Raw genomic sequence first — 18289 nt, 5'->3', positions numbered from 1 at the left:
AACTCCTGACTGTTATCTGTAAAATATAAATAACCTGGCCTATTTTCAGAATGCATTCCTGCTTTGGTAATGTGCTTTCAAGATGATAATTGGACAAATCATGGGAATGCATTTTAAAGATTTGTTGTGGTCCAAATGTCAATGCTGGCTTTTACCGAAAACCACGACTAGACTGCCATTAAAGAATTCCTACAAAATGACATAATATTTGAAAAGAACAAAGTTCTTCAACTGGGAAATCCTTCTGCGGAAGAAACTCATGTTCACTTACCGATGGGGTATACACACATAATCACTTCAAAATTCTTTGACAAGATACAGGAATTCTCTGAAGATTGAATAAAGCAACCCTATTCATTAGAGCTGGACTTGCTACAAGTAGATGATGTTTCAAGGGAGAAGACGTAAAATAAGCATATTGTGATCTGGGGACTATTCCACACGGGTCAGGAATTCCTTTAACGCTATTTCCCAGAACGCATACTTTTCCCTGGGTCCCAGCTCTTAATTTCAAATTAGCCCACTGTTTCTAAGATACCTGTCATTTCGGCCATGTGGGACTGCGGGATACCCATCACCCGGTAGCAAGCCTCGATCTGCTGTGTCACCAAAGGTTTCGTGGGGGCCATGAAGACAACCTTGCCGGAGGGGAACCAGCGGTAGAAATTGTACATGACTACGGCGGCAATAAAGGTCTTTCCCAAGCCGGTAGGCAGACACACCAGCGTGTTGCAGAACAGAGCGGTCCTGGCGATGTGCAGCTGGTAGTCCCGCACCGGGCAATTAGTAGGGTAAATCCACAGGGCGCCCGCTGAGGTGCAGAACCCGCCATTCTCTAGACTCAGCTGCTGCTCTGCTTCGTACACCGCGACCAACAACACATCATCGTCCGACTCGGGCTGCGCCTCTGTCGCTTCCGCCGCCTCTGCTGCCTGTGCCGCTGCAGGAAAACTCGACCCGGAGATGCCAGGGCTCTGAGGCCGCTCAGGTCCAGAGCTGCAACTCGGAGCCCCAGTGGATCGGGAGACTCTTGAGCCCCACGTCTGAAAAAGCGTTCTTTGCCGCCCGCTCATTAGGCCGAAGACCACCGAAGGCTTCTCGCAGACGCCAGCAGCTGTTGCAGCTCAACAGCCTCCGTTCCAAACCCCATCGGTTATCTTCGCATAAAAAACACTAGAACTAGAAGGCGGGGTTGAGGCCTGTTAATCCAGTTGAAAGTGCCGCCACTGAGTTTGCGTGGGGAAAATGATTGGCTGGCTTCCCGGAAACCCCGTGGCCCTCTAGGAGACGCATGCGCGTTGTTATGGAGCCACCGCAAATTTGGTCCCCTTGTCAATTTCTTATCGACTCTAAAGTTGGGTTCCGTTTCTAATGACGAGGTGTCCGGGCATCATTGCGAAATTGATGCCTCTTAAAATGATACAATAAATAAACTTGAGGTCCAGAAACAATGGATACCCATTTTTTTTTAACTTAACGTTACTGAGAGTCTAACTTGCCTTATTCCTTGTGGTTGGCCATGTTTTTAAATCGGAAGATGAGGTGAAAAACAAACATGTTTAGATAAAATTAAATAACGTGTCTTATTTCTCTATCCAGGCTGAGAAAACAAAACGCCAGGTCTCTTTTTCAGGAGTGGCAACCCATTATCTTATTTTTTTGCGGTACGCGGGCCTCTCCCGTTGCGGAGCACAGGCTCCGGACGCGCAGGCTCAGCGGCCATGGCTCACGGGCCCAGCCGCTCCGCGGCATGTGGGATCTTCCCAGACCGGGGCACGAACCCGTGTCCCATGCATCGGCAGCGGACTCTCAACCACTGCGCCACCAGGGAAGCCCCATTATCTTAATATTTTGTATTGTTAAAAGGGAAGTGAATGGTTTGGTTCTGATATTCGTTGGAAAATCCTAAGGAAAAAAAAGCAAGGCGTCCTGATGCTCCACCATTACATCTTCATAAATGATATAGAGCAATAAGCGTCGGGGTGATATTCTTCTCTAGCGATAGCATTCTACCTCAGACTTGGATACAATTCCCGGCTCCTCCCCTCTAAAAGTGGCGACCTCGAGTAACCTCTGTAGATTTGTTTCTTCCTGTATTGAGGAAAAGTACACACATATCACGAGGTTGTTTGGACCACTAATAATGTCACCCCCTCATCGCCACCATCAGCAAGAGCCATCCTGTGTGTAGCCACTTTACATTGTTTTATATGGTCAAGTGTCTGGACTTGCTTTTAGACATGCTGTTTATCATATGTTTGTATTTGGGAGGGGGAAGGGAACCGGTTGTATTTTAGTTTAATTTGAGTTTTAAAAGGAAAGTGGTGGAATATCGGTTGCTCTGATGGACAAGGACTGAGCCAAGTCAGATGTGAATCTTTAGGCTAGAACTAGATAAAATGAGATTAGATGTCTGAATGCTTTTGTTTCCTTTAAACAGATTAAAGACTTTAAATGCATAGCATTTTGTCGGTAATAAACAAGTGTGGGTAATGGCTGGTAAACAATCACTACTATCGGAGGTCGTCGCCTCACAAGGGTTCCAATTAAAAGAAGCTGACAGCTTGCGGCTTTCTGCGTAGTCCGCTGCCGGGGCCACATCGGCCGGTTTTACCCCGGACTCAACAAAGAGGCCCGCGGAGCACAGCCTTGACGTCACTCAAACACTGGCCCCAATCCTGCTGGGTAGCGCCGTGACCCCGCCCGCTTGAGCTCCGAGCAGGGTCCGCGCCACGCCTCTGGGGCGGAGCGATGCCGAACCCAGGCGGGCTGGCTCAGTAAAGCGGAGGCAGCGGGGGAAGATGGCGGCGGCCGTTCCACAGCGGGCCTGGACCGTGGAGCAGCTGCGCAGCGAGCAGCTCCCTAAGAAGGACATTATCAAGTTTCTGCAGGATCACGGTTCAGATTCGGTACTGGAGGCGGCGGGGCGGCCGGGCTGGTGCGGCTGAGGGACACTTCACCCCCCCGTAGATGCCCGTACATTCCGTATTCCTCGGTGCCCCCGCCCTCGCTCTCCAGCGGCCGGTGGCCTGGAAGGCCGGAGAGGTCCCGCGTGCGCTCCCGAGCCACGCTCCCGCCCCTCGGGCCGGCCCTACTTGGGCAGGTGGAGCAACTTTACCTCTTGCGGCACGCAGCAGTAGCAGATTTAGAACCTCATTGAGATGCTTGAGTGAGGTGGAGGCTGTGTAAAAAAGGAACCCAGTAGATTTTGGGGGTTGAGACGGGGGGCCGAGGACTGGAGGCTTGCGTGAGATAGATCCCTGGCGGGGAGTGTGGGCTGTTAGGGAAATGAGAAGGGATGTGAAGATTTCGGTGGGAACGATGGTGCGATTTGCTTTTCTCATCAATTACCAAGCACTGAACACTAATAATTGTGATTTTTTAACAGTCTCGCTGTTTAACTTTTAAAATATCGATCCTTTAAATGACCTTTTCACCTGTATATTTAGGGGAGTTACATGAGTATTTCGGGTACAGTGGTCTCCCATTGTTATAAACAAACCAAGAAATCTATTTGGCATTCTTCCTACTTTTACGCCCTGCATTTTTCAGCACAGTCTCCATCTTAACCACCCTCCGTAGTCACAAGTTATTTTTGTCAGACGGCTTCTTTTCCTTTGGAAATTAATATAATTCATATCTCCTTAAATTGCAGAACGACTGTACAGTTTGTGTGCCCGCAGCATCTCCCACTTATCAGAAATAGCAGTGGTCTAAATGTGGTTTATCTACGATTTTTAACTTAATTTCCAATAATCTCCCTCCTGAATAATAATTCTGACATCAGCAAATACTTATACAACATCTACAGCAAGAACCGTACTCAGTGTTTGGGGATACAAGTGTGAAAATGAAAGACCATGCCTCAGAGACACCATTTTATACCATTTTACTATTTTAGTGGAATTATTTTCTCTTAAGCCAATCCACTTTTCACTGAAACAATAGAGTAGATATATCATTTATTAACGTGTAATGCCTCAAAACTGTACTATATTCATCAAATTTTTATAAAACAAATCATCCCAAGGTGGAATCTAATGTAAAACTGGCCCACGTTGGACAATTTCAAGAGACTTGGCTTGTCAAAATTCTAAGATACTAATACTAATATACTAATCTTTTACATGCATATTTTACAGTGTTCATTCACATGTAAACCTATATTTGACAGTCACTGTTTTATTGATCATAAGATATCATGGAGATATTTATATTTTGGATATCTTTCTGAAAACTTGCTAAAGAAATCACAACAGTGCTAAAGTAACTGCTTCTATTTAATCAAAATAGCCTTTCCCATGAGCCTTTATCATTTAGAACATTTCTCTCTAAGCGTGAGAGAGAAAACTGCAATAGTGATAGGTTCAGAAAAACTGCTTTATTGTAAGGTTAGAAGGTTAGAAAGATTAAAAGATGCCAGAGGACAACTTTGGGAAGGTAACAAAATGAGGAATCAAGCAAGGACCACAAGGTAGAAAAGGAAGAATAAAGTAAGGAAAACATGTACATGATTTTGAGATGAAGGTACATGATTTTGATGATTTGATATTTCAGTAGAAGTATTTCAGTATTCATCTTACAGTTTAGTCTTATATCTGAGAGAAATGGAATTCTACTGTTAGAGTTATTAAATACATTATTAATCAAGTAGGTAATATGTACTGAGTTCTTACTGTGTGACTGGAAATGGTTTATTACATTTACCCTTATAAGAAGCCTCTGACATAAGATGCTGTTATTAATCTTTCACTGTGATGCAGAAACTGAGTCTTTAGGAAAGCTTAGTCCCTTGTCTAAAATCAGACAGCTAGGATTTTAACCCAGATGGTCTGACACCACAGTCTATACATTTGAACACTATATATCCAGCATTGTGTAACAGTGTTTCTGGGTGTGCCAAGAATGGGTTACAGATACGTCAAGATAGAAATACCCAACATGGCTAGAGGCTCCCAGCACACGGGCCAAGTAACATCCTGCCAGGAGCAGCTTTGCCCAGTTACCAAAATGTGCTTGCTGTGTAAGTGTGCTCTTCCGTGAGCTCCATGATGGGAAAAGGGTTAGTACACACCAGTGTAACCACTATGCAATATTACAGTTCTAATCTTTAAGTATTTCTTATAATTACCCAATATGGTCTTTTTTAATATTCCTTAAATCTTATTTTTGTTATGAAGTAGAGTATAAAATGTAATGTTTCATTTCTTTTATCAATAGTATGATTGAAAACATAATTTCTAACTCAAAAGTTCATTTTCTAATTTTAGACCCTTTCTTACATGAGGGAAATTATTTTGACTAACCAGCTTTTTTCTTTATAGTTTCTTGCAGAACATAAGTTATTAGGAAACATTAAAAATGTGGCCAAGACAGCTAACAAGGACCATTTGGTTACAGCCTATAACCATCTTTTTGAAAGTAAGGTGAGTATTGTTACATTTTATTACCAAAATATCATTTTAGATATTTTATTCCCAAAAAGAAGCTTTAAATGCATTTATTTGCAGAATATGTTGACATTTTTTCCACCTGTACTTTTTCTTAACTATAATCATAAATGGACTGTCAAATTTAGCATGGCTAATCTGTAATATGGCAGGATGTTTTGATATTTTGAAAGGGAACAGATTTTTAAGGACACTGAAAAGTTACAAATCTAAAGTAAGTTGCATTTCATTAATGTATTTAAGCTCTTGGTTAGACCTAGGCTGAGCCTTTAGAAAAGCAAATTTTAAGAAATTCTCCAATATATGTTAACTATGAAATGACCACCTTCCACAAAAAAAAAGAGAATCTTTATTAAGGAATTGATTGAATACTATTCATATCTCTGAGTCTGAATTGGTCTTTCTAAAGGTTACGGGTCTCATTACAGAATTTATTTTGTGAGATAGTTTGAGATTCATAATTTGTTGATTAAAATGCTTAATATAAGATTCTTCCTTTGTTCTTAGCCAGACATGAATATGATAAACAGACCATTTTCCTTACAGCGTTTCAAGGGTACTGAAAGTATAAGCAAAGTGTCTGAGCAGGTGAAAAATGTGAAGCTTAATGAAGATAAACCCAAAGAAACCAAGTCTGAAGAGACTCTGGATGAGGTATGTATACAATGTATCCTTACTTGATTTCGCATGTGAATTTGAGAAAAAGTATTTGCTTTACAGCACTGACTTCTCATAATAAGGGGTGGCCATTTTCAGTGAGCCAAACACTAATATGGAGTAGGTTATCTCCCTTGAGTGTACTCAATAAGGAAAAAAGAACCAGTGCTTTACAGTTAGTAAGCCTTTCCTGTGAAATACCTCTAGTTTTTTTTTTTTTTAAAAAACATGTTCTCACTCATAGGGCCAAATCAGTACATTGTTTTTTTGTTTGTTTTAATTAATCAATTAATTTATTATTGGCTGCATTGGGTCTTCGTTGCTGCGCGTGGGCTTTCTCTAGTTGCTGTGAGTGGGGGCTACTCTGCCTTGTGGTGCGCGGGCTTCTCATTGCGGTGGCTTCTCTTGTCGCGGAGCATGGGCTCTAGGCACATGGGCTCAGTAGGTGTGGCTCGTGGGCTCTGGAGCGCAGGCTTAGTAGTTGTGGTGTACGGGCTTCGTTGCTCCACGGGATGCGGGATCTTCCCAGACTAGGGCTCGAACCCGTGTCCCCTGCCTTGGCAGGCAGATTCTTAACCACTGTGCCACCAGAGAAGCCCTAGCTTTGTATTTTATGTTGCCTCTATGTCTGGCCAGAACTTCTGAGCTTTCAAAGCTATTTTAAGGGCCTATTCTATAGCCAAGTTGGACTGAGTGAAAGAAACTGCCTTTTGATTATTTTTAGCTTTTTCTGATGTACGTGGTGTCCTAGGCAATATAAATAGTTAATTCGGGCCTGGCTGCGGGGTGTGGGTTCATCTGTCTCATCTTTCCCAGCCCAGGTTTTGTACCAAGGTTTGAAGAGCTAGATAAAACTATTTCTGAAATTGGGAGATTGGGATTGACATACATACACTAATATGTATAAAATGGATAACTAATAAGAACCTGCTGTATAAAAAAATAAATGAAATAAAATTAAAAAAAAAAAACATTTTTCCACCAGTGTCTCCATTAAAAAAACAAAACAAAACTATTTCTGTAAATGGACAGCCTTAGTAGAGCTAAGGACAGCTCTTTGAAAAGCCTCAGTAGAGCTAAACTGATTATTATCTTGCCACTTTTGATAATATCTTGCTAACAACTAAGCTCACTCATTCCTAGCAGTGTTAGTATCAGTGACAATAATAATAATAATTTGATAAATGTTTTATATAGTGGGCAAATATTGAGCAGCTACTAAGGTAAATAGAGGTATAATTATTAGAAGGGTTACAAAAGCAGTTGGCAACATAGTTCATCTTCCAGAAAGAGTATTCCAGAAAACTAGAATAAGGGACGTATGAGGTAGCAGATAATATATCAAGGGATTAAGAAAATGAGCATTACAAATAAAAGTAAAAGCTGTAAGGGCTGGAGGCAGTTTAGAGAGATTTCGTGAGAGTCCTAAACTATATCGTTTTCTTTAAGACGTCTTTTCATTTCATTTAACTGGTCAGTGTGAGCCCTCTTTTTTATGTACTCATTGTCTTCCTGCCTAGATTCTGTAACTTCTTGACCAGTACTTTGCTGGTCCCTGCTGTCTGCTTTCTCTGTTCATGCTTCAGGACTGCAGAGCAAGTACTGTGAAGAAAAATAATCATCAAAATTTTTACTGGGCTTTGTATAAATTAAAGCTTAATATCAGACAAGCATGGTTTCTAGTTTCACTGCTACTCAGCAGCTTTCGTAACTATCCCTCGCTCAATTCCCCATCCACATAAACTACTTGACATTTTTCCAGAAGTTCTCAACCTTCTCTTATTCCTTTCTCATTATATACTCTTGTGTTCTATTTTACCAAAATATTAACATACATAGTTGTAACCATTCTCTTCTTCCCAGTTTAAAAGTTCTCTGATCTTTGGTTTTCTTTTTCCTTTTCATGTCTCCCTCAGATCTAAGGCTCTCAAACATCTTCTTTTTCACATCTTCATCCATTCCTTTTTGATTCTCAAGCATTCCAAGGCCTCAGACCTGGAGTGTGGGAAAAGTCACTAATCTGCCTTCATTCTCTTTCATCATCATTCAGCCCCAAAATGGCTGTTCTAGTAAGTTTTCTAAAATATTTTGCAAACTGCACCCTACTCAAAAATCTTCAGTAACTCTATACTGTCTAGAGCTGCACTGTCCAATACAGTAGTCACTAGCCATACGTGGCTGCTGAGCACTTTGTGGCCACTCCGAATTAAAATGTGCCTTAAGTATAAAATATGCATTTTCAAAGTTTTAATGATTTTTTTAAAATGTAAAATATCTCAACATTTTTATATTGATTACATGTTGAAATGATATTAATGCAGCAACTAGACAAGTTAAAATTACATTTGTGACTCATTGTTTTTCTATTGGATTGCATTTTTGGCATTCAAAACCTTCCAATATCTGGCCCCTGCCCAGCTCCATATTTACTACTTCTATAGAAATATTCTTCTTCGGTCACAGATGTCTGCCCATTGTCTACTAAACTGTCCATACTTTTATTTCTTGCTTAGTGTGTCTCTCCTCTCAGCTTCCCTATTTGTCAGTTCTCTGTCCCCTTCAAGACCCAGGTCATCGGCTCATCGCTTCCTTTGAAACTTTTACCATCCCAGACTTTACATAACTGCCAAAAATTTCTGTAGCACATGGTTATCTATATTATTTACCTCTACCTTATTCATCTTAATGCAGAGAACCTTGTCTAATAGCTGTTACTAGACTTTAAATAAATCAGTCATAGTCAATATATTTATTACCTATTATGTATTAAATAGTGTTGAGGAAAGTTTTCAAGTATGAATGAATATTGGACAGGAGAGAAAGTATAAGTTAGGTCAGGAACTCATACTCAGACGTCAGAAGTGACTGTAAAAGTACTCAAGCCAAAAACTTGAGATTCATCCTTCATAACTTCTTTACATATAATCATCACCAAAGTCTGTTGATTCTGCATATATATATCACAAAACTGTTCATCTTCTGTCATCCTCAATGTTGGCACCCCAGCATAGACCTAGACTACTATACTAACCTCTTCCTATCAAGTCTCCCCCCTTCCACTTTTGATTCCCTATCCATTCCTCAACTAGGTCAAACTGATCTGTTTAGAACACAAATCTGATTTTGTAACTTCTTTGTTTAAAACTGGTAATTGGCTGCTCAGTGACCTAAAGATAAAAACCCAGATTCTTAACATGTGTTATGTCTTTCCAGCCTCATCTCATACCATTCTCTTTCTTTCTTACCTTGCAGACTACTATTTTCATGCTCTTCTCTGCTATGAAAATGCTATTCTCTGTTGTAAACCTTCCCCTACTGAGTGACCTTCTTTTGTCCTTCAAGATACAGTGTAAACATTACTTCAGAGAACCCTCTCCCAGCCTATAGCCTATACTGGAGTACGTCACTGTGTCCTTCTCATGTTGGCACCCTGTGCTTCCTCTTTAGGTCTCCTAACACACACCTATATTCTGTTAGAGGGAGGGCCAGAACCACGTCTGCCAGCTCAGCTGTGTATCTCTAGTTCCTGACATATAGAACATGCTCAAATATTTCTTGAATTGAGAATAATTATGTAATATACAGTTGACCATTGAACAACATGGGTTTGCATGGGTCCTTTATAATATGCAGATATTTTCCAGCAGTAAATACTGCAGTACTCCATGACCCTCAATCCTTAGTTGGTTGAATCTGTGGACGCAGAACCATGGGTACGGAGGAATCATGTAGAGGGCCAACTATAAGTTATACATGAATTTTGGACTGCAGGAAGGGTTGGCACCCCTAACACCCAAAGTGTTCAAGGGTCAACGCTACTCTCATTTTTAGAGGCTATGCCGTGATCTAGTTAATTGCAGCTATGATGATTACTCTCAAAAGTTCCTTTATCTGTGTCTAGAAGTTTCTAGCTCAGACCCAATCTCAGGAATGTAGTTCTTTTCCTCACTCTGGACTAAGAAATTGCTGCAAAGCCAGGAAATTACCTAAAAGCCAGGTCCGTTCAAGCACATTAACTCCAGGATAGCTTGGGACTGATCTGACCTCCCACCATGAAGCAATCAGGTTCTTGCAATGAAACCCAAAATGAGATCCACCATTTTACAAAGTGTGTTTTATAGGTCCCAGAAGTTCCATGTTGTTTTCATGTGTCATCAAAAGCTGTACCTTGTGTCTCCTACTTGAAGATTCAGTGTATATTAGCTAATGCGTAATTAGCTCTGAGAAGTTATGCAAAAGAGGCATGTTTAACTTGAACGCAGTATTTCCCAAACTTAATTATATTAGGCCCTTTTCTTCCAACAATGCCAAGGAATGGGTGATCCATAAAAGACACTTTGTGAAACACTGAAATTGAGGCCCCAAGTAGGCAGATTGCGCCTTCACTGTTAAGACTGAGATATAGCCACCAATTTATTGTGTTTGCATTATACTAAGACCTCTAATGTAGGTAACACAACATGCCCAAGCAACGTGGTACAACAAAGGGGAAAATAATGGAATGACATTGGTGTTTTTTTTTTTGTTTTTGTTTTATTTATTTATTTATTTATTTATTTTTGGTTGTGTTGGGTCTTTGTTTCTGTGCGAGGGCTTTCTCTAGTTACGGAGAGCAGGGGCCACTCTTCATCGCGGTGCGTGGGCCTCTCACTGTCGCGGCCTTCTCTTGTTGCGGAGCACAGGTTCCAGACACGCAGGCTCAGTAGCTGTGGCGCACGGGCTTAGTTGCTCCGCGGCATGTGGAACCTTCCCAGACCAGGGCTCGAACCCATGTCCCCTGCATTGGCAGGCAGATTCTCAGCCACTGCACCACCAGGGAAGCCCGACATTAAGTTTTAAAATGTGGCTATTATTTGCTAATCGTACCTTATCCACTCAATAGTTATCTGTAATTTCTTTAATAAAGTCTTGATATTCTGATATTCTCACATAATATATGTATATTGTCATCCTCATTTTGTGGCTTTTAAATGTTTTAAGTTAAAATTATTTTCAAATTTGGGATATATGTTAACAGTTTTTGTCAAGTCAACTATATTCCTTAAAAATCATTTATTTTTCTGATAGAAAAGGATAGAGAAAACATAATTCCAACACCTAGAAATGAATGTTTAACATTTCAGAATATTTTTGAATATTTTCTCTGTGTATATTTATTGAAAAGTTGAGATTTTACTGTAGAACTTTCTACTTATTTGTCTTGTAATCTTATAAGAATTTTTCCACATTACTAAAAACTATTATATTACCATAAATATGTGGTTTTATTTTGCCATTATGTATAATAGTATATGGAATAACTGCATAAAGATTTTTTCCTAAGTTTCAAATTACTTGAGTATATATCTGTATAAAGAGAATTATCATACTTTTAACATTTTAAAATTGCATTCCAAAGAGATGGCACCAGTTTACACTACTAGCAGTAGACTTCTAAAGTAACGTCTCACTAAAACAGGCTTGGAATGGGTCAGGAAGAAAGTTAATGCTTACTTTTGTAATACACTTTGTATTCAAGCTATAGATGTGACTTTCTTCTGACTTAGGGAGGCAGCCTAGCTTTAGCTGAAAGTTCTAATCCTTAAGACTCTGAATTGCATAGGGCTTTATACCCTATCCAGGCCTCACTACTTTCTCTATAAAAGATGGGGAAAGAACTGCCAGGTTGCTGTATGGTTAAATGAATGGACGTAACAAAATGACTAGTATTAATACCTGACATTCCATATGTGCTTGAGAGATAGTAAAGTGGTTAAGGCTTGGGCTTTATAACCAGGCTGCCTGGTTTCCAATCCTCCACAGCCACTTTGGAGCTCTAGGACCTTAAGCAAGTTACTTATCCACTCTATCCTTTTGTTTCCTTATCCGTAAAACAGGGATAATAATAGTACCTACCTCATAAGGGAGAGTTAGTTTCTGTAAAACATTTGGAATGTTCTGTAGTATAAAATTCTATGTATTCTTAAGTTTACCTAAGAAATTCTTTTGATTCTCATAGATTCCTCACTAATGATTAGATTAACCCTTAGCTTTAAAAAAAAAAAAATACCCTGATAATCCTGCTTTGTTCTAGGAAATATGCCTCTTATGGTAATTTCTATAGATAATTCCATTCATTGTGTGAACTTATTTTCAATTCAAGTCCAGGAACAGATGCAATATTACTTGTATTTATTCTAATTGGATATAATTTAAATATTTAGTAATGCCAATTATTGGTGCTAACACAACTCAAATCTTTGAAAAGATGTCACAATGATTTAATGCCTTATAATTTTATAGGAATTAAAATGTAATGATATTTCTAACCTCGGAAAATAACTGGATTCATTTTATGGTTTGATGAATAATTACTCTTGTCAAAAGAACATTGGTTTCCAAAGAAGCTGGAAGTTATTTGAAATTATAGGTGTGCTAGTTACTATTCTCATCACAGACTTGAAATGAGATAGTGAGTTTTTTAACTCAGTGGTGAACCAGAGGCAAAATAGTTTGTTACCAAATCTGTGAAATTCTTGTGACTGGACTTAGGTCACAGTTGGTATTCTCTTTGTCATCCTTCTAAAAAAAAGGACATGAATTAACAACTCTATGTGTGTGTTGTTTCTGTTTCTAGGGTCCACCAAAATATACAAAATCTGTTCTTAAAAAAGGAGATAAAACCAACTTTCCCAAAAAGGGAGATATTGTTCACTGCTGGTATACAGGAACACTACAGGATGGGACTGTTTTTGATACTAATATTCAAACGAGTAAGTCTAAATGTAACCTTATCTCTTTGGCTTTAGGGCATGCCAAATATTTGTGTTGGCAGTACCTTTTTCTTGGCTGTCATTTTTTTTCCGGAAGTCTTTTACACCTGTTATTTACTTGTAAAAGGCTTTCAGTTCACTACTTGGCTGGGTGTAAATGAAGACCTTTTGGTCATTGAAAAGCAAAAAATAAGGAAGCTTAGTCTAAACTTTGTTAATGCCCCAAATTCCGGCTTTTGTATTTTAATATAAAAGGCAGAATAGTGTTATTTTAATGGTGTAAATATAGGTCCTTTCCGTCTCCCTCCTTTAGACCATAATTATTTTTACATCCAGAATTTTCTTGATGAATTACTTGGCTTTCTGAATTTTTATTTCTTTTCAGATGCATAGCATGGTAAGTTCTGAAGTCAATTTAAAGACTTAAATCACTGTGTTTTTCAATTGGAACTTAACTTCATTATTAATTATAAAGAAAATCTGTTTTACAGGTTCGAAGAAGAAGAAAAATGCCAAGCCTTTAAGTTTTAAGGTTGGGATAGGCAAAGTTATCAGAGGAGTAAGTAAAAACTGGCCATGAACCAGTAGATATTCTGGCACACGCTACTTGTGGTATGGTAACATAAAGAATTAGGTTTGAGAATAGGATGAAAATAATCTTTCGAGTCTCACAAATCAAGTGTTATCATTGCTAACTGATCTGGCACAAATTACATTCTCTGGATCTCAGACAGTACAGCCTACCTCAAGGTTGCTAAAAGATTAAGTGGGGGACTTCCCTGGTGGCACAATGGTTAAGAACCCACCTGCCAATGCAGGGGACAAGGGTTCGAGCCCTGGTCCGGGAAGATCCCATGTGCCGTGGAGCAACTAAGCCCATGCGCCACAACTACTAAGCCCGTGTGCCACAACTACTGAAGGCCGCGTGCCTAGAGCCCGTGCTGCACAACGAGAAGCCCCCGCACCGCAACAAAGAGTAGCCCCTGCTCGCTGCAACTAGAAAGCCCGCGCACAGCAACAAAGACCCAATGCAACCAAAAATAAATTTTTTTTAAAAGAAAGATTAAATAGGTATAACTTAAAGCACATAATAGAGACTCAAATATTATTTCCTTCCATGCCTGCCCCTTTTATTATTTTTTTCTTTGTAAAGTAATTGCTAGAATGTTTGGCTTTCTAAATTTGATTCTTATAAAATGTTAAATAGCTGTTGTACCACTTATACATGATTCAGAAAGGTAAAATATCTGTTCCACTGAAGTACTGATAGAAACTTCTAGGAGTCTTTCCTGTGGCCCTCTCACCTCTCACAATTTAGGCTCAAACACCAAAAATATCTTTCAAATGTTAAGTATGCCTTTACCCACCCTTACATGTGAGAGATAACAGAAGGAAACTCTGAAAAAAGGGGAAGTTAGGCTTAAGCTGTACTGACCATTGCAGTGTACAGTACAAAAGGAGATGAAACAGTAGGATGCCAAATATTAATAACCAAAATGCCTATTTAAATGCAGTTATGAGGACCCTAAATGTGTTATTCTTTGTACTGTGGTAAGACCTAAAATATTGTTCAATCATATCCAGAGCCCAAAATAGAATATAAAACATCTTGAAGCTAAAGGTTTAGTTGAAAATCACTTTTAACTACTATCTGATTATACCAAGTTGATATATCAGGTTGAGCTATTTTTGTTTCTGTATAACTAAAATGTTTACTGGTAAATTTGTTCTAGTCAACCATACTCTTAATTTCCAGTATGTGACAGATCTCTATCATTTGAGCTTTATGTAATTTGTTACATTTCAACAGAGTATATGGTATTAGTAATATATTCTGTATCCTTGCATCATACTGTTTTTGGTAATTTGGCTTTAAGATCCAAATTTGTACAAAATGACATTATATCATTTTGAAAAGTTCAAGTATTTACACTAGAAAATTGTTTAATGTGTCCTTAACTTTTTTCATTGAGGAAATAAAGGACAGATTTAGAGACTCTCACCCAAGGACATTACCTTAGGACATGAAATCCTGTAACAGAATGCTTTGTATGTAATCTTGCCTTTCTTCTGGCTTTGCATGCTTTTGTAAAGTATCATTAGTTTTGATTTTATGTTCTTGCCTTTAGTGGGATGAAGCACTCTTGACTATGAGTAAAGGAGAAAAGGCTCGACTGGAGATTGAACCAGAATGGGCTTATGGAAAGAAAGGACAGCCTGATGCTAAGTATCCTTTTTTCCTCTGTAATTAAAAGAAAAATCATTAAGAAAGATCACTTGAAGGTATGTAAATGCTGTCTAGGTTAACCTTTAGGTCAGAGATCCTGTCCAGACCAGTCTTCCTGATATTTAGATGCTTTTGTGTCAACACCTCCAATATACACAATATTTTCTACTGTTACAAAGTATTCTAACTTGAGCTGGAGTCATTTTTCTTCCTATAAGCTCTTAATTTTCAAGACCTAAACTGAGGTTTAAGTTTCCATCTTTGAAAAGCTACTATTAATGTTTGAAGGGTTTATTTAAAGGAGTTAAGATGCTCAATACAAACAACTGTAGCAAACTGTAGGATTCAGATATGGCTCATGGTAATTTTATGCTTCCATATGATTTCAGGCAATTAACTGGGTACTCAAAGCTTAGAAATGGAACACGTTGGGGATCACCAGTTGTGAAATGAAGGAGACCACAGGTCCAACATCATAGTGTACGCATTTGTGATTACAACTAGTGACAGTACTTTTCTGATAGGCCCAATTTGTGAACATTAAAAAAAAAAAGAAGAGCCATGACTCCAGTCTATTATGACCAGAACAATCCAATAGCTAAGTAGGAAGGTAGTTTAGTTGTTGGTTCCATTCCCAGAGAACTAGTTGGACCAGTTAGAGTAAGTTTGGGGATAAAAAAAATTGGAAGTCCTTTCTAGTCTTATCAATTACAGTTACTTGGGAATATAATAGCCGCCTTCTTCTCAGCCTATCAAAATCCCGTGACCAACTGCAGCTCCCTCTCGTGAAGTATCTCAAGACCAGTCAGATAAAAATCAGTTATCTGAATTCAACATCTGAAAATTCACAGCAGATATCAGGTAGTACCTCATATGAACTTTGATTTAATGTAGTACCTCATATGAACTTTGATTTAATGTAACATATACAATCAGCTAGATTGAAATCACTTGGGGCAGGGGTGGAGCATACTAAGTAGCAGTCTTCATCGAGTAGTGGCTAACTTGGCAGTACTAGAGAGGCATCCAGGTAAGGAAGATCCTAGTTCAAGCTGAATTTATCTAGTCAGCCTTTATTGACAGGTTATGACCTCCATTCACAAAAATACTTTTAGGAACCTCTAGGTTCCTATGTACTAGCCCCTGAGTCAACTATAAAGCCCTCCCTTTGGAGTTAATTACCAGTATCCAATATACATAATTCTAATTTATTTTTATAAATTTGTTTATTTCTGGCTGCGTTGGGTCTTCGTTGCTGTGCGTGGGGTTTCTCAAGTTGCCACAAGCAGGGGCTGCTGTTCGTTGTGGTGGGGGCTCTACGTCATGAGCTGTAGACGCGTGGGCTTCAGTAGTTGTGGTGCATGGGCTCAGCAGTTGTGGCTCACAGGCTCAGTAGTTGTGGTGCACAGGCGTAGCTGCTCCGCAACATGTGGGATCTTCCCAGACCAGGGCTCCAACCCGTGTCCCCTGCATTGGCAGGCGGATTCTTAAGCACTGCGCCACCAGAGAAGTCCCATAATTCTAATTTACACTAAGGGGAATAAGGGGAGAGGCAAGTTTTATCTAATTTACCTTGACTTCTTCAACAGAATTCCACCAAATGCAAAACTTATTTTTGAAGTGGAATTAGTGGATATTGACTGAAATAGTAAAGGCATCAGCAACAATAAAATACAGCCTTGAAGAAACTTAGGTGTCTCATTAGAACTGGTTACTATTTTAAGGGAAGAGTCAACTGGAAAATTCAAGAAGTTAAGTTAGAACTTGTTTACTTGAGCCCCAACTTCTAAGAAATGTAATCCATTATAAATCCTTGAAGTTTAAAATATTTTACTACAGCTGTGTAGAATATCACTTAAAGAGAACTGACCTGCCTTTTACCTCATGTTGTAAACTAAAAGGCTCAATAAAAATTTATCCTACGTCTTGATTTGTGTTGTGTAAATATATTCATGTTCTGATTAGGTCAACCAGTACTAAGACTTCGTCAAATCTGGCAGTAACAGTAAAATTGTCTGGACAGCTTTGCCAGAGACAATCATCTTAAAATCTTTAAATATTTGTGTGTAAGGAAGGCAAAAGCATAGAGATTGAGAGGAAGCAAAAGGCTAAAAGGTCTAATAAATTGTCAACAATAGATGAATTCAAGAAAAGTATACTTCAAAACCAATAAACCACTAATACTGGTGAATATAAAGTTAATATTATTAGGTGATTTCCCCCCCTCAATAAATTCGTAACAATTATTGGATGAGTCTTCAGTTTTATTACAAAAACGAAGATGATCAGTTTGATCAAAATGAAAGCTTGCTCACAAGTTTTAACGTGAATATTCCAAATACAAAGTCTCCTGAAACAAGTTTTGATATGATTTTCATTTTTTTAAAGGGATGCAAACATTCCATTTCCTCATTTATAATCTATTCCAAGACAATATTTTAATAAGTATCTTCTGCTGTTTGATCCAAATTCACAATGATAATTGAACCACACAGACAATATCTTGTCAGCAAAGGTTAAAAAGCCATTTTTTTTTTTTTAAGGAGGAGGTAAATCCTTAATAACCAGCCCTTATGTATTTTCAGAACCTTGTACTACACTGACATGATTTGCAGTCAGTTTTTTTTCCCTACCCTTAAGGCTACAAAACTCTATTGCAAATGCATTGCAAAAGAATTCTAGACCACTTAATGCAAAAATCAAAAAAATAGTTCTCCAATAAAAAGTAAATTTTATAAATGGTAGGAAATAGTATCTGTGGTAAGCTACTAAGTGACATTTTCCCCTATTACTGAACAAATCATGTTACACAGAAACAGGGAAGACAAGTTATCAAATACAACAAGCTTATGCTATGTTTACATCCCTCATTAAAAAAAAATAATTTCAAACTTTTCACACACTCCATCTGATATTTAATTTTCCCATCAGGTTGGAGGGGGAGGATAATACTGTCCATAATTCCAAGGATTCTGATAATTGTACTGAAAGGAAAAAGCAAACATGTTAGCATACAAGAACTATGGCTGAGTTCTATATATAAAAATGTAATTAAAGCAGGTATATTTAAGAAAACAAGCATGTGTTCACTGCTGAAATTTCCAAGTCTTAACCAGAAGACAATGTATTATACAATCTGCAACCGAAGCAAAGAGTTGTTTTTTCTAAAGGAAAAAAAAAGACTATCCTCATTTATGCATTTC

The 18289-nt window shown here is 38.7% G+C and overlaps 3 protein-coding genes across 10 annotated transcripts in view; 1 reads left to right on the top strand and 2 right to left on the bottom strand.

Annotated features, from left to right (window-relative positions):
• The window catches only part of FANCM (FA complementation group M), a 65122-nt gene extending 62303 nt beyond the window's left edge, over positions 1–2819 (bottom strand). For all 5 annotated transcript variants that reach the window (XM_022570653.2, XM_089907659.1, XM_022570654.2 and 2 more), the window contains exon 1: positions 539–2819. In XM_022570653.2, coding sequence (XP_022426361.2) covers positions 539–1073 — 535 coding nt within the window. In that variant the 5' untranslated portion in view covers positions 1074–2819. The remainder of the gene's footprint in view (positions 1–538) is intronic.
• Positions 2779–17970, top strand: FKBP3 (FKBP prolyl isomerase 3). Its single transcript, XM_022570660.2, has 7 exons — positions 2779–2909; positions 5325–5426; positions 5997–6104; positions 12724–12859; positions 13351–13418; positions 14989–15086; positions 16676–17970. Exons 1-7 carry the CDS (start codon positions 2802–2804, stop codon positions 16728–16730), a joined length of 675 nt encoding a protein of 224 aa, XP_022426368.1. The 5' UTR covers positions 2779–2801; the 3' UTR covers positions 16731–17970.
• The window catches only part of PRPF39 (pre-mRNA processing factor 39), a 37289-nt gene continuing 36329 nt past the window's right edge, over positions 17330–18289 (bottom strand). For all 4 annotated transcript variants that reach the window (XM_022570657.3, XM_089907663.1, XM_089907664.1 and 1 more), the window contains one exon: positions 17330–18070. In XM_022570657.3, the coding sequence (XP_022426365.1) occupies positions 18014–18070 (57 nt within the window). In that variant the 3' untranslated portion in view covers positions 17330–18013. The remainder of the gene's footprint in view (positions 18071–18289) is intronic.

Source organism: Delphinapterus leucas, chromosome 2, assembly GCF_059928025.1.
Source record: "Delphinapterus leucas isolate spDelLeu-1000000601 "Yukka" chromosome 2, BTC_Dleu_Yukka2, whole genome shotgun sequence".
Taxonomy (NCBI): domain Eukaryota; kingdom Metazoa; phylum Chordata; class Mammalia; order Artiodactyla; family Monodontidae; genus Delphinapterus; species Delphinapterus leucas.
The sequence above is the reverse complement of the archived record's forward strand: the minus strand, read 5'-3'. Positions and strand labels throughout refer to the sequence as shown.